The sequence below is a fragment of the Saimiri boliviensis genome, chromosome 14 (genome assembly GCF_048565385.1).
Source record: "Saimiri boliviensis isolate mSaiBol1 chromosome 14, mSaiBol1.pri, whole genome shotgun sequence".
NCBI classification, from domain to species: Eukaryota; Metazoa; Chordata; class Mammalia; order Primates; family Cebidae; genus Saimiri; species Saimiri boliviensis.
The window spans coordinates 1,546,878-1,562,413 of record NC_133462.1 but is presented as its reverse complement, the minus strand read 5'-3'; the positions used below and the strand labels follow the sequence as shown (position 1 = coordinate 1,562,413).

Genomic DNA, 15,536 nt, shown 5'->3' with positions numbered 1-15,536 from the left:
AAACACATGCCTGTGTATTCATTGCAGCCCTATTCACAATAGCAAAGACATGGATCAACAGTGGCATGAATGAAGAAAATGAAATATGTATATGTCATGGAATACCATGCAGCCATAAAAAAAAAATCATGTCCTTTCCAGAAACATGGATGTAGCTGGAGGTCATTACTCATAATGAATTAATGCAGGAAAAGAAAATCAGATACTGCATGTTCTCACTTATAAATGAGAGTACACATTGACTAAATATTGAGTACACATGTACACTAAGAAGGAAATAGTAGTCACTGAGGCCTACTTGAAGGTAGAGGGTGGGAGAGGGTCAGTGTTGAAAAACTACCTACTGGTCTGTTCATTACCTTGGTGACAAAATAATATGTACACCAAACCCCTGTGACATACAATTAACTTATGAAACAAACCTGCACATAGACACACAGAACTGAAAATAAACATAAGAAAGAAAAAAATAGATTTGTATATAGTCTGTGGTAGTAAGTGATAAAAGACCATTATCTACATATATTTTATACATCATGCCATGTAGCTTTTCTTAATTTTTTCCATATTTCTAGGTTATACAGTTCATCTGTGATTTTTTCCCCCAATTTTTCATATCTCAAAAAATTTGTCCTGTATATCTGTTGAAAAAAAATTTATGAGTGAACCCACACAGTTCAAACTTGTGTCATTCAGGGATCAACTGTAGTCATAAAATGGAAGAAAACACAGCAATTAAAACTACTACTTCACAAAAAAATATAAAAATAAGAGGACAAAACCCCCACCACTACTAGTTCATGCAACAGCACCAGTGAATCTCATAGAAAAAGACATTGACGATAATATGTAACACACATGCTGTAGAGTTCTGTAGATAAGTCCAAAAAGAAAAACAGGCAAATCTTATACATGGTGATAGAGGACAAAATAATGGATACCTCTTTTCAGGGCTGTTGATAATTTTCTGCATCTTTGTATGGTTGGGGGTTATACAGATGTTGATGTGAAAATTCATCAAACTGAACACTGGCAATTTGTCCATTTTATCTTGTTTATACATATTTAAAATAGATGAAAAGATAAATGTAGTAAATACCAATACCCACGCCCCAGATAATAAAAAGTAGAATCAGTAATACCAGAATTTTGAAATGAAATGATTGCAAATTCCATCTTACACTTTAGAGGAAACTTATCAGAATTTTATTTTGCTTAATTTTTTTTCATTAATAATTTTACATTGTATTTTAGTATCACTAATATATTTTTGTTTGGTACTAAAATTCATAGGAATGGAATCATTCTCTTAGTGTGCTTTTCTTTGCTGTGGATTATTTTCAGTATTTTTGATATAAATTTATTATTGTTAATGATCATTTTTTACTTATAGTATCTGTATTTAAAGCTATAATCGTCCCTATAAAATTTTATTAAACACATCTCTAAAGAATATATGGAAGAACCATTATTTGAAAAAAGTTACATTTTTAACTATCTTTAATTTTATGATGCATGAGTTTTCCAGTATTTTGTAACTTAATTTCCAAACACTTCTTTTCATATTTTCCATGAATCTCTCTTATTGATTCATGTCTTGATTGCATCCTGTGTATTATGTCACTCTATGTGAATTGAAGATACTTTTTAGTCATCTATATTGATAGTTCTGTAAATATTCAGTTGTACTAAATATAGACATCCTATATTTGTATTTATTAGACCAGAATTATCAATCTTGGTGTGAAAGTTCACTAGAACTTTAGCCATTTTATATTGGTTGTTTCTATTAATTACTGAGATAGCTGATATAAAAATGCTCAACATATTAATAAATTTATGTCTATCCTTTTACTAATTGTTGCTTTATGTAATACAAGTCAGCATTATACATTATATACAGTTCAAAATACAATTTCTTGGTGATCGTTTCTTTTTTCTTTTTTTTTTTTCTTTTTTTTGAGATGGAGTTTTGCTCTTGTTGCTCGGGCTGGAGTGCAATGGCACAATCTCTCAGCTCACTGCAACTTCTGCCTCCTGGGCTCAAGTGATTCTCCTGTCTCAGCCCCCTGAGTATCTGGGACTACAGGGGCCTGCCATCACACCTGGCTAATTTTGTATTTTTAGTAGAGATGACGTTTCACCATTTTGGCCAGGTTGGTCTCAAACTCCTGACCTCAGTTGATCTGCCTGCCTCAGCCTCCCAAAAGTTCTGGGATTACAGGCATGAGACACCATGATCGTTTCTTTAATATTGATATTTTCTGATATAAATTCTCATTTTCATGTGTTAATTCTTTAATGTTGTATTAAATATATTTTTATTAAATATATTTTTCCCAAAGTTGTTTCATGTAGTTTTCTAATATTATACTCTAGAAGTGTTTCTTGTATCCATACTACTGTTTGATTTTTTTTTTTTTTTTTTTTTTGAGAGTCTTACTGTGTCACCCGGGCTGCAGTGCCATGACACCATGAGAACTCTCTGCAGCCTTGGCTCAAGTCTACTGAGTAGCTAGGATTACAGGCTTGTGCCACCACACCCTGCTATTACTTTTTTTTTTGTACAGACAGGGCCTTGCTATGTGATTCAGGCTGATCTATTAATAGAATTCCTGACTACAAGTAATTCTCTTGCTTCAGCCTCCAGCATTGCAGGGATTATAGGCATGAGCCACTGTGCCTGGCCTTTTGGAAATTTTTAACACTTCAAAAATTACTAGCTGCTAATTTAAGAATTTATTCCACACTCATTTCATGAAACAGCTGATACATTTGGATTTATATACATCCTCTGGTTGTGTGTGTGCTTTTCTTTGCCTTACTCATTGTGTGTACTTCATTTTTTTTAATGTTTTATTTCTTTACATTTTCATTTTTTTTCAAATTTGTAAGACATATACTCCGATTCAGTTAAGGTTTAAGCTTTAAAACAGTTATTTAATACATTATAGAGTTAATGTCTTTGCTCTCCTCAGGAAATATAAGAAATTTATACATTAATTAATTTGCCCATAACAGTTTATATACTATTGAAGATATGCATGCTAATTCCACCATTCCGTCTCCAGAAGCAAATATTAATATTTTATAAAGATAATGAGTGGTCTTGTTGATTCACAGATACACCCCTCTCTCAGATCCTCATTGCTTATATCATCACAGACCAGTCACCTGGGATCACTTTCCGTCAACCTTAAGAAGGATCTTAAAAGTGTTATTTTATGCCAATAATTTTTTTCCATTAAACTTCTCATTTTGGGATTCAAATATTCTTATTTCACAGTTTTTCTTAGTGCATTTGTTGTGCATAGAAATCCGTTGACAGTTGTATCTGTAACTCCTTCAGCGTGTTATTCCATTGTGTCCCTGACACCTAAATTTGTATTGGCTTAGAGACAGATAATTTACATGATACATATATGTAATTATATATGTGTATATAAATTATATATGTGTATGTGTAAAATTATATGTGTATATATGTAATTATGTGTGTATATAAATTATGTGTATATATATATGTGTATGTGTGTATATATATATTTTTCCCTATAAATAAGATGTAAATTATTTCTATGTCATCTCATAAAATAAACCAGGTTATAAAATTTTAACTACAGTGACACTTAAGTGAACAATGGAGTTAAAAACTATGAAGAGCAATTAGTCTTGACAGTTCTATGTTTTGAATCACATGGCCTATAAGAATGTGTCTTTTGGACAATAGACCTACCTGTAGTTTATGAAACTCTCTTGCATGTGATATCTTTTTCAGTTGAGCCTAGTTATATATAGATGTGCTTTTGTGCAAAAATTATAACCATTACTGGGCTGGGCGTGGTGTCTCACACCCATAATCCCAGCACTTTGGGAGGCTGAGGCAGTCGGATCACCTGAAGTTAGGAATTCGAGACCAGCCTGACCAACATGGGGAACCGTGTCTCTACTAAAAATACAAAATTAGCCGGGCATGGTGGCGCATGCCTGTAATCCCAGCTAGTCAGGAGGCTGAGGCAGGAGAATCAACTGAACCTGGGAGGTGAAGGTTGCCATGAGCCGAGACCATGCCATTGCACTCCAGGCTGGGCAACAAGAGCATAAATAAATAAATAAATAAATAAAACCATTACCTATGATGCTACTTGACAATCGAGGGAATGATTGTACTTGTTTTGGTGGTTTTGTTTTTTCAAAATCACCACTGATCCCGAAAAGGGTGGATCTTTGATTTATCTTCCTAAAGCAATGTGAGAACCTTGTGTTGAAGAAGACTAATAGCCTGTATGTATCTAGCTCGATGTACCAGGTCCGGTGTTGGTTTCCATGTAGTGTTTTCCATCTTACGTTTTTTTTGGCTAATGACTTTTAAAGACCTCCAGTTCTTGAACTTGAGCTGGGGCCCCATCTCCAGAGTTTCTTTATCAGAAGGTATAAGTTGGGTCCAAGATTGTACAGTTTTTCATAAGTTCATAGTGAAGCTAATGCTGAAAACCACCTACCAAATTGGGAATCAATGAATTAGAAGAGGCTCATGTTTTTGCCATGTTACATGCAAAGCTGCTCCTCCTCCTTTCGTCATGAATAAAAGCTCCCTGTGGCCTCACCAGAAATAGATACCGGCACCATGCTTCCTGTGCAGCCAGCAGAAAAGTAGCATTACATCTCTCTTCTCATATATTAACAAAAAATCAGTAGAACATTCCATGTTTTACAAAAAGGCCCACAAGCGAGATACATTGTTCAATTTATTAATACATTTCAATCCCCAAAGCTGAGAGAGGTGAAGCAGGCCTCCCAGGGCTTCAGAAGCAGGAGGATTAAATGATGGGTCACCTGCTGGCGACTTCAGTGTCGTGGCATTGTCCCAAGTGGCCAGGGAAATCAGGGTGCGTGCCCTTTAAAGACAGCGTTAGCCTCCGAGGCAGTTTTCCCGGTGTTTCTTCCCCTCCCGGCGGTACGCATTTCTCGCCGGCGTGCAGCCAATGACAGCCCAGAAACTGGGCGTTTCCTGCTGCTCGGGGCGGCAGGGGCGGGACTTCCGGCGTCGCCGACGTGACGTATTTTTCCTTTGCCCGGTCCGTGCCTTCTGGTTGAGAAGGCTGAGTCTTAGACTGGGAGGACTTTCTACTCGGCTCTCGCCGAACCAAGCGAAAAAAGGCAGTGAAGAGGACAGGACCTTCCTCCGCGCTTTTGTTACAGTCCGTGATCCCTGTCGTGGGACGGGCGGCCTCGCGGAGGTGTCTGCCGGTGCTGGGCTCTTACCGAGGCCTCCACACACGCCCTCTTGTCCTTGTCTCCCCCAGAGGCCGCCACCTTAGTCTTGTGAGCGTTTTTACGCCGGGTAGACTGAGGCTTGGGGTGCTACGCTCAGCCCGAGGGCGTCCAGCGCGGTGGAGGCGTGGGGTTTTGGCTGAGCCCACAGGGCACATCCTGTTCACCCCCTTCCCATGGCAGCGGCGGTGCTCATGGACCGGGTTCAGGTGAGTGGGGGAGTCCCTCAAGCGTACACCGGCCTGGTTGGTGTGTCCTGGGATGTTCGCTCTCATCGCGCACTTCTCTTGACCACCCTGGAGGGCCGTCACTCCGTCGCATTATGCGGAGGGGTTCCGCTTTCCTTATCAATGGCATGAGGTGTGCAAGGGATTCGAAGGCGCAGGGGCAGTTCGTACAAATGCATGCATGGAGATGAGAATGAGCTTGGAAGGTTCTGGGAACCGTCTGTGCCTGGTGAGAACAGAGAATAGGGGATCAGAGGTAGGCCTGGAATGGCAGCCTGAGGAGCTGGTCCTCTCTTTTAACGGTGTGGGGACTCCTGCAAGGTTTGATACAGAGAAGGGAGGCCCTCTGACGCAGTTCTTCAAAGGCTCCCTCTGGCTGCAGAGTGGGTAGACTGGAGAGCATAGAGGTAGACGAGGAAATCAAGATAGAATCTACTGAAATAGTCCAGGTGAGCGTTGATAGTGGGTGGGCTAGAGTGGTGGCAGCAGAGATTAGAGAATATATAGGTTTTGTATATGTATTTTATAAGGCTGATCAGAATCTCTGATGAGACATAGTGATATCCTGGGATTCTTCACAGGTCCGTCTTCACTTGACACTAGGGGCGGTGAATGGGGGTCATTTCTAGCTTAGTGTCCTGAATCCAGACCATGAGTTGTATCATGTAGAGAAGTCCCCACCTAGCAACCAATGGCATGAGTACTGGAAGAATATATTAGACCCAGGGACAGGTACTGCAAATGCTTGTAGGTAAGATTGAGTTGGGAGTGCTCAGGGAACCTCAAGTCTTAATTACTTTTTCGGAAACAGATATCAGAGGAGGGAGTTAGGCTGGAATGGCTGGCCGAGGAGCTGGACCCCTATCCTAAGTTTGGTGAAACTCGTGAGAGATTTGGAGCAGAGGAAGAGATGATCTGACTCGGATTTTAACAAGCTGTCTCTGGCTTTCAGGTAGAGAACAGACTGTGAGCGTGAGGGAGGAGCTACTGCAGTGGTGTTGATGGTGTCTGGTCTAGAGGTATGGCTGTGCGGGTGAGAGAAGTTGGTGAATTTTCCTTTTATTAAGTAGGGTGATTGGATTTTTTGGTGTGAAGGGCGAATGAGAGAAGAGAGTCATGGTTGACCCGAAAATTGGTTTATTTATTTTTGCTGTACCTGGTAAAATTATGGAAATGCCATCAACTGAGATGGAGAAGTTGGCTGCAGGTATGATTTTTAGTGGTTATATCAAGAGTTAGCCTTTGGCCATGTTTAGATTATGAAATCTCAATTGACATCTTAGTTGAGGCCTTAAGAAGACACACAGGTTTTTAGTTCTGGGGAAGGGTCCTGGTGAAGAAGTTGAAAAAAATGGTGGCCAATGTGTAGAGTGGGATGGGTTATCTTCAAATCATGGTGGTAATGCTGTTATTGAGTTAGGTTGAAACTGTAGACTGAGAGAAAACTGGGTCTGTTGCTTAGGCACCTGGGTGGCAGTGGTGCATAGTGTGAAGACACGAGCACTTCCTGGACACTGTGAGCAGACTGGCATGGGGATGAGGGATGTCATTGAGGTGCATATGGGATGGGACAGTGGCAGTGGGGATCTCAGATGTGAGGAAGGTGTGTTCCAAAGAGTAGTTGTGAGTGTTGGGAGGACTGTGAACTAATGGTCTTAAGACTCTAATATTGGCAGCTCATGGGAGAAGATGGAGCTGAAGTTTGGTTGTGTTTAGAGGTATCGCCTGGACAACACCAGGAGAACTGGTTAGTAGAAGAGTATTTGGTCATGCCAGACCCAGAGTTGAGACAGTATCTGTCTGCACACTTGCCTGGTTCTGCTCTGGGCTGGAAACAGCAGTGAGAGGGACATGAGGAGAGAACAGACTCTAGTGGTGCCAAGGTCTGTATCTCCTCTTAGTTGGGAGGCTACGGAGGCAAGGGACTAAAGGGTGGGTGTGTGAGTGTATAGACTGGGGTGGAAGGAAGGGGTTCTGGAGAGAGATGCTGACTGTGGACTCAACTGTACTCATCATGGCAGAGTTGTGTGACCTTTGAGGATGTGTTCGTGTACTTCTCTCGAGAGGAGTGGGATCTCCTTGAGGAAGCGCAGAGATTCCTGTACCGTGATGTGATGCTGGAGAACTTTGCACTTGTGGCCACACTGGGTAAGTCTGTTTTCGTTATCTAATGCTACATGGCAAAGCTTAGTAACTCCAGACAATAAAACAATGAAAATTAGTTATCTCTCAGCTTCAGAGCATTGGGAATCTGGTTACAGCATATTTTGTTGTTTGTTATTTCCAATTTTTTTTTTTTTTTTTTTTTTAATGTTTTGAGGCAGAGTCTCACTCTGTCAGCCAGGCTACAGTGCAGTGTTGTGATCATGGTTCACTGCAGCCTCAAACTCCCGGGCTAAAGTGATCCTCCCACTCAGCCTCCCGAGCAGCTGGGACTACAGATGCATGCCACCATGCCCAGCTATTTTTACTTTTTGTAGAGATGAGGTCTCGCTATGTTGCCCAGGCTGGTCTAGAGCTCCTGACCTCAAGCGATCCTTTCCTCCTTGGCCTCCCAGAGTGCTGGGATTACAGGCTTGAGTCAGTACAGCCAGCCTGATCACAGCTTCTTATGCAGTTGCTTTTGGCTCTCATGAAGTTTTAATCAAGCTCTCAGCCAGTATCATGGTTTTATCTAAGAAGAATCCACTTACAGGCTCAGTCACATTGCTGTTTGCAAGATTTAGTTTATTGTGGCTTATTGGACTGTGAGCATTGTTCCTTGCTGGCTACTGGCCAAAGTCCACCCTCAATTGGCCTTTCTGTAGTGTACCTCATAACACAGAAGCTAACTTCTCTTTGAGCAAGTGAGCAAAAGAATGTTAAAGATGGAAGCCCAGGACTGTAACCTAATATTGAAAGTGTCATTGCATTATTTTTGACATATTCTATTACTTGGAAATGAGTCAGCCCCATCCAGCTTACCATCAAAGGATGAGGCTTACACAGGGGCGAGAGTACTCGGAGGTAGGGATCACTGGGACCATCTCAGAGGCTGTGTTCCACAGGCCTTTACACCACTGCGGTGTCCTTGGCGGTGGGGTCTGAGACTTCCCCTGTTCCCCATGGGCCACTCTTTCCGTCCATCTTATCAGTGACTCTTCTCCTTCCCTTCCTTGTTTTCCCGAGTAGGTGCTGTGGGTGCCAAGACTGGCTGTGTTCATTGTCTCTGCCTTCACTGGGTAATCTGAACATCTGTTGCCCTAGAGCTTTGCAGGAAAAGGTTAGGATTCAGGGGTTTTTCAGTCTGCTAAGCAGATGCTACACAGCTCAGGTGCTTACTGCCTGAGTCAGTGTCATTATCTTTGCACCTCTTTGTCCTAGGTTCTGCCCCATCCTCTTGTTGACATTTCCTGGGGCATGACTGTGCCAGGAAGTTCAGGAGCTGACACAATCATTTCCTGTGGTTACAGGGCTATCCTGGTACATCCTCCTTGGAGAGCATTTTTTCTAAACGTTCTGCTCTCTCTGTGGACTGGTCTACCTGCACCACCCACCAGCCCTTTGTTTGCTTTACGGCTTTCATTTTCCCAGTTTCATGTAGTTGCCCATCTGGAGAGGGGCAGAAAGCCTTGGGTGCCTAACAGGGCAGACAGCACTCCAGCCACAATAAGGGAGACCTGGGGAGGGCCTGTTCTTGCTGAATGGGAGCTGGGGAGGGTGTCTGTTATGGCTGGGTTCAGATCGAACCTTCAGCTTGTTTTGTGTTTGTCAGTGTTTTGCTGCCAAGGCCCATAGTGATTCTGCACATCTACTTTTCCCTCATTCTTGGCACTTTTTCCTTTTGTCATTTCTCACCTGTCTTCTATCTCCTTTGGGTATTTTCCCACTTTTCTGTCTCCACGTTTCACTTGCTGTCTTCAACATTAGCTCACTTTAATATGTCATGAATTGTGCACATTAAATAGTCCTTGAGAACTAGCTACTTACTTGGAGTCAGATTTTCCTGGGCGTGGACACACCTATTAGCACAGAGCTTACCTGACACTAGAGGTCAAGGCTCTGCTGAAATCCTCTTCCAGAGATACCAGGTAGAGGCTTCACCTCTGCTTCCTATCCTCTACGCCATTGTCTTTAGGTTTTTACCCCATAGTCAGGGTTCCTCCATTCTGTGACCTGTAGAGGCCCTCTACTGACAACCAGCCCTTCTTTACACTGTTTCCAGCTCTCTTGTCCTGCCAACAAGCCAGTGGACTTGCACTGGTGATAACACACATTTGTGAGGGGGCTGCTGCCTCCCACCAAAGTCAGCGTGCACTTCACCAAACTTTTTTTTGCTTTCAGGTTTTCGGTGTGAAGCAGAAAATGAGGAGGCACCCTCAGAGCAGAGCATTTCTGTAGAAGGAGTGTCACAGGTCAGGACTGCTGAGCCAGGTCTCTTCCAGAAAGCACACCCATGTGAGTTGTGTGACCCACTCTTGAAAGACATTTTGCACCTGACCGAACACCAGGGATCACACCTTACACAGAAACTGTATACACATGGGCTGTGTAGGAGAAGATTCTCATTCAGTACAAAATTTTACCAGCACCAGAAGCAACATAATGGAGAGAATTGTTTCAGAGGGGATGATGGAGGGGCCTCATTTATGAAGAGCTGTACAATCTGCATGTTAGGGAGATCCTTTACATGCAGGGAGGAAGAGATGGACTTACCAGACAGCTCTGGCCTCTTCCAGCCCCAGACCACTTACAATAGGGTGAGTCCATGTGAAAGGACTGAATGCATGGAGTCTTTCCCACACAGCTCCAGTCTTGGGCAGCATCAAGGAGACTGTGATGGACAGATGCTTTTTATTTGTGGTGATGAAGGGAAAGGCTTTCTGAACACCTTTACTCTTCTTGACAGCCAGATAACGCATGCTGAGGTGAGACCCTTTAGATGCCTACCATGTGGAAATGTGTTCAAGGAGAAATCAGCTCTTATTAACCACAGAAAAAGCCACAGTGGAGAAACATCTCATGTGTGTAAGGCGTGTGGAAAAGCCTTCATTCACTTGCACCATCTAAAAATGCACCAGAAATTTCACACTGGAAAAAGACATTATACATGCAGCGAATGCGGGAAGGCCTTCAGCCGCAAGGACACGCTTGTTCAGCACCAGAGAGTTCACACTGGAGAAAGATCTTATGACTGCAGTGAATGTGGAAAAGCCTACAGCAGAAGCTCCCACCTTGTTCAACACCAGAGAATTCACACAGGAGAAAGGCCTTATAAGTGCAACGAATGTGGGAAAGCCTTTAGCCGTAAAGACACACTTGTTCAGCACCAGAGATTTCATACTGGAGAAAGGCCTTATGAGTGTAGTGAATGTGGAAAATTCTTTAGCCAAAGCTCCCACCTTATTGAACACTGGAGAATTCACACTGGGGCAAGGCCTTATGAATGCATAGAATGTGGAAAATTCTTTAGCCATAACTCTAGCCTCATTAAACATCGGAGAGTCCACACAGGAGCAAGGTCCTACGTGTGCAGTAAATGTGGGAAGGCCTTTGGCTGCAAAGACACACTTGTTCAGCATCAGATAATTCACACTGGAGCAAGGCCTTATGAGTGCAGTGAATGTGGGAAGGCCTTCAGCCGTAAAGACACACTTGTGCAGCACCAAAAAATCCACACTGGAGAAAGGCCTTATGAGTGTGGTGAATGTGGCAAATTCTTTAGCCATAGCTCCAACCTTATTGTACACCAGAGAATTCACACTGGAGCAAAGCCTTATGAGTGCAATGAATGTGGAAAATGCTTTAGCCACAACTCCAGCCTCATTCTGCACCAGAGAGTTCACACAGGAGCAAGGCCTTATGTGTGCAGTGAATGTGGGAAGGCTTATATTAGTAGCTCCCACCTTGTTCAGCACAAGAAAGTTCACACTGGAGCAAGACCTTATGAGTGCAGTGAATGTGGGAAATTCTTTAGCCGCAACTCTGGCCTCATTCTACACCAGAGGGTTCACACTGGAGAAAAGCCTTATGTATGCAGTGAATGTGGGAAAGCCTACAGCAGAAGCTCCCATCTTGTTCGTCACCAGAAAGCACACACTGGGGAAAGACCTCATGAGTGCAACAGTTTTGGTGACCCTTTAGCTGCATCTCTTAAACTTGTTTAACGCCAGAAAATTCACACAAGAGAAAGGCCTTATGAATCCACAAAATGTGTCATCTTGTTCATCCTTGTAGGACTCAAACTAGAGTAATGCTCTATGAGTACCCTTTGTGAGAGAACCATCAGCTAGCAGATAAGTCTTCTATATTCATTCCACCCTGGAGAGGTTCCTGGTAAGCACCACATATATGAGACGCTTTCATGACGTGTGTTGCACTTTGTAACTATCTAGGGCTCTTGATGGAATTATATCACTGCCGGTGCCTGTGGCGGAAGCCATCTTATTCCTACCAGCTGTGTGTGTCCGTCACTCCATTTTGCTCAGGGAAGGCAGACTCCTGTGCTTTCTTTCCTCTTGCCTGCAGGGAATCATGAGTATTTTCAAGGATCACCCCCCAACCCCCCACCACTGAGAGTCCTCACCTTTTCCTTCATGATCAGGTTCTGAGCAAACATGATCTAGCTCTGGCCAGAAGGACCTAAGCTGGGGTCTGCTGGGATTTCATGGCAGGATTTTCCATCATCGTGGGCATTGCTGACTGTAAATGTGATAGCTGTGTCTTACTTGTACTGCCAAATCGTCCAACTTTGGAACGGCATGCCCCATGCTGCTCTGGTTTATACAGTGATAAAGGCCAATTGTGGCAGCTTTTACTCTTGGGGATTTTGTTACTATGTAGAGTGGACTGAGAAAAAAACTGGGTTCTGTCATGAAGGAAGTAACACCTTTTCTGGACACCACCTTTATGTGCCTCAGAGGGGACCATAGGATGGCAGAAAACAGTTCTCAGTCTAGTTTGACCTAATTTGTACCATTGCCCTAGGTCTGCTAGGAAAGACTAAAAAGTTTTTTGTACCTAACTTTGTGGTGTGGCTGCCAGGACTTCCTGTGAGCAGCCCAGTGAGTAGGGCATAGTTGGTGTAAAAATCTCCTGTGCTTCTGGAAGCAACGTAAGTTGGGTCCCTTGACTGGCACGTATTCCCGAGCACCGTTGAGGGATTGCTGTCCTCAGTACCTATACAGGATCGAGTCCCTGATATCCAGAATCCCATAGGCAAGTGACATGGACTGTAAGACCTCTATAGGGCAATGTGAAAATCATGATTGGTACAGAAACACTGAGATAATAGAGTGTGGATGACTGTGACAAACAAAAGATTCGAACATTCTAGAGAGGCATCCACAGATATTGGTGCAGTTATGATGGTGTGGGATGGGGGTGCACAGAAATTCTCGGGACCTTCAGACATCTGTATCTCCTCTGGCCAAGGCCACTGTCAGAGTAAATAATGTAAATGTTTGTGGATTTCTGTGTCTCCCTGGGCAGTTGACCTTGTAGCCATCACTGCACAGACAGGAACCCCAGCACTGACAGGAGAGATCCAGGAATGGGTCTTCTCTGACCCACCAGCATTCTTAGTGACAGGTGGACATGGACTTCATTGCCCATCAATTTTTACCAACATTGAGGCAGGGCTCACTCTCCTAAATTGTAGGGAGAGGAATATGGTTGAGCCAAAATAGTTAACACATCTAATTTTCCAAGTGGAAAAGTATATATAGATTTTAATGAGGAACATTTATTTAACAACTTTATGGAGGTATTAACATGCAATAAACTGGAAATACGTAAAGTGTAAAATGTGCTGTTTCAGCATGTATATACACCTATGAAACCACCACAGTCAAGATATTCAGTGTAACAAAAGATTGTCCCTTTATAATCCTTCTCAATCTTTCCTCATCTTGTTTTCCACAATTCATAAGCAACAGCAAGCATTTTCTATAATTTTTTAAGTGAAGTCGTATTGTGTGTACTTTTTAGAGGGGGGCTGTTGCTTTTTCAGTAAACAGCTATTTTAAGGTTAATCCATTATCTTGTTGCATGAATCAATTGTTTGCTCATTTGTATTGCTGAGTAGTATTTCATTGTATACCACAATTTTTCTTTTTTGTCAACTTAATTGTTACGGATGTTTAGGTTGCTTTCAGTTTTTGGCTATTACAAATAAACCTTTGGAGATTTGTGTGCAAGTTCTGGCTGAATGATATTCCATTTCTAAATATACCTCAGTCTTTATCCATTTACTTAATGAAGAACATTGTAGTTGCTTTCAAGTTTTGGCAGTTATGAATGAATCTACTACATATTTGTATAGTTTTTCTGTGGACAGGTGTTTTCAACTCATTTGGATACATGCCAAGGAGTGCAATTGTCTCTGTCATATAGTATGTTTAGTCTTGTAAGAAACTGTCAAGCTATCTTCCAACGTTGCTGTGTCTTTTTTTTTCTAAGACAGAGTCTTGCTTTATCACCCAGGCTGGAGTGCGGTGGCATGATCTCGGCTCACTGCAGCCTCTGCCTCCCGGGCTCAAGCAACTCTCCCACCTCAGCCTCCTGAATGGCTGGGATTACAGTTGTTTTGTCACCATGCCCAGCTAATTTTTGCAAGTTAGTAGAGACGGGGTTTTGCCATGTTGGCCAGGCTGGTCTCGAACTCCTGACCTCAAGTGATCACCCTCAGCATCCCAAAGTGCTGGGATGACAGGCGTGAGACACTGCACCAGGCCGTGGCTATACCATTTTTGCATCCAACCAACAATTAATGAACATTCCTCTTGCATCTCATCCTAGTAAGCATTTGGCATTTGCAGTATTTAGGATTTTTAAATGCCATTCAAGTAGGTGTAGGGATATACCATTGTTGCTTTAATTTGTAATTCCCTAATAACACACAATGAATATCTTTTATTTTTTAAAGGCAGTATTTCCTTTTGTTTTTGTTTTTGGTGAGATAGAGTCTTGCTCTGTTGCCCAGGCTGGAGTACAGTGGCTTGATCTTGGCTCACTGCAACCTCCACCTCTTGTGTTCAAGCGATTCTCCCACCTCAGCCTCCTGAGTAGCTGGGACTACAGGCACCTGCCACCATGCCTAGGTAATTCTTGTATTTTTAGCAGAGACAGGGTTTCACCATGTTGGCCAGGCAGGTCTTGAACCCCTGACCTCAGGTGATTCACCCACCTTGGTCTTCCAAAGTGCTGGGATTATAGCACCTGGGTTTTTGTTTTGTTTTGTTTTGTTTTGTTTTTGTGAGTTTCACACATCCGAATAAGTGGCTTGCAGAGAGAATTTAACAACTTTGGCTGTTAGTTTGAATCTGTGATTTATGAATACAAAAAAGACAGTCTAAGAAAACATAGCAGTCTTGCATACATACAGCAGCTGGCAGCCGTATTCCCAGTGTGTCCCATGTACCTACCATTGACTTGAAACCCAGTGCATACGTGCTTATTGAACATTTTCTCGAGTAGCAAATACACATCATCCCACATCTTCCCTATTCTTTTTTTTTTTTTTTTTTGAGACGGAGTTTTGCTCTTGTTACCCAGGCTGGAGTGATGCCGCGATCTCGGCTCACCGCAACCTCCGCCTCCTGGGTTCAGGCAATTCTCCTGTCTCAGCCTCCTGAGTAGCTGGGAGTACAGGCACGAGCCACCATGCCCAGCTAATTTTTTGTATTTTTAGTAGAGACGGGGTTTCACCATGTTGACCAGGATGGTCTCGATCTCTTGACCTCGTGATCCACCCGCCTCGGCCTCCCAAAGTGCTGGGATGACAGGCTTGAGCCACCGCACCCGGCCCATCTTCCCTATTCTTATTTAAATATTTTGAGATAAAGTCTTACACTGTCACCTAGGCTAGAGTGCAGTGGCACAATCTCTGCTCACTGCAACTTCTGCCTCCCAGGTTCAAGCAATTCTCTTGCCTCAGCCTCCTGAGTAGCTGGGATTACAGATGCCTGCCACCATAACCGTCTAATTTTTTGGTATTTTTAGTAGAGATGGGGTTTCACTATGTTGGCCAGACTGGTCTTGAACTCCTGACCTCGT

General features: G+C 42.9%; 1 protein-coding gene across 2 annotated transcripts; it reads left to right on the top strand.

The window, feature by feature from the left end:
• Positions 1-3,235: 3,235 nt before the first annotated feature.
• On the top strand, positions 3,236-13,678 carry ZNF304 (zinc finger protein 304). Of its 2 annotated transcripts, XM_074385852.1 has the most exons (4): positions 5,307-5,483; positions 6,454-6,520; positions 7,523-7,649; positions 9,825-13,678. In XM_074385852.1, the coding sequence occupies exons 2-4, from the start codon at positions 6,503-6,505 to the stop codon at positions 11,645-11,647; spliced, it is 1,968 nt and encodes a 655-aa protein (XP_074241953.1). In that variant the 5' UTR covers positions 5,307-5,483; positions 6,454-6,502; the 3' UTR covers positions 11,648-13,678. The 2 variants fall into 2 exon arrangements, with proteins under 2 accessions (XP_003944066.2, XP_074241953.1); XM_003944017.4 differs by lacking the exon at positions 6,454-6,520 and having other exon boundaries at positions 3,236-5,483.
• Positions 13,679-15,536: the final 1,858 nt, after the last annotated feature.

Bases quoted from the DNA above. Each gene is read 5' to 3' on its own strand.
- ZNF304 (XM_003944017.4), top strand. From the start codon at position 5,451: ATGGCAGCGGCGGTGCTCATGGACCGGGTTCAG. The intron at 5,484-7,522 runs GTGAGTGGGGGA...TCATCATGGCAG, and splicing joins TGCTCATGGACCGGGTTCAG to AGTTGTGTGACCTTTGAGGA. The intron at 7,650-9,824 runs GTAAGTCTGTTT...TTTTGCTTTCAG, and splicing joins TGCACTTGTGGCCACACTGG to GTTTTCGGTGTGAAGCAGAA.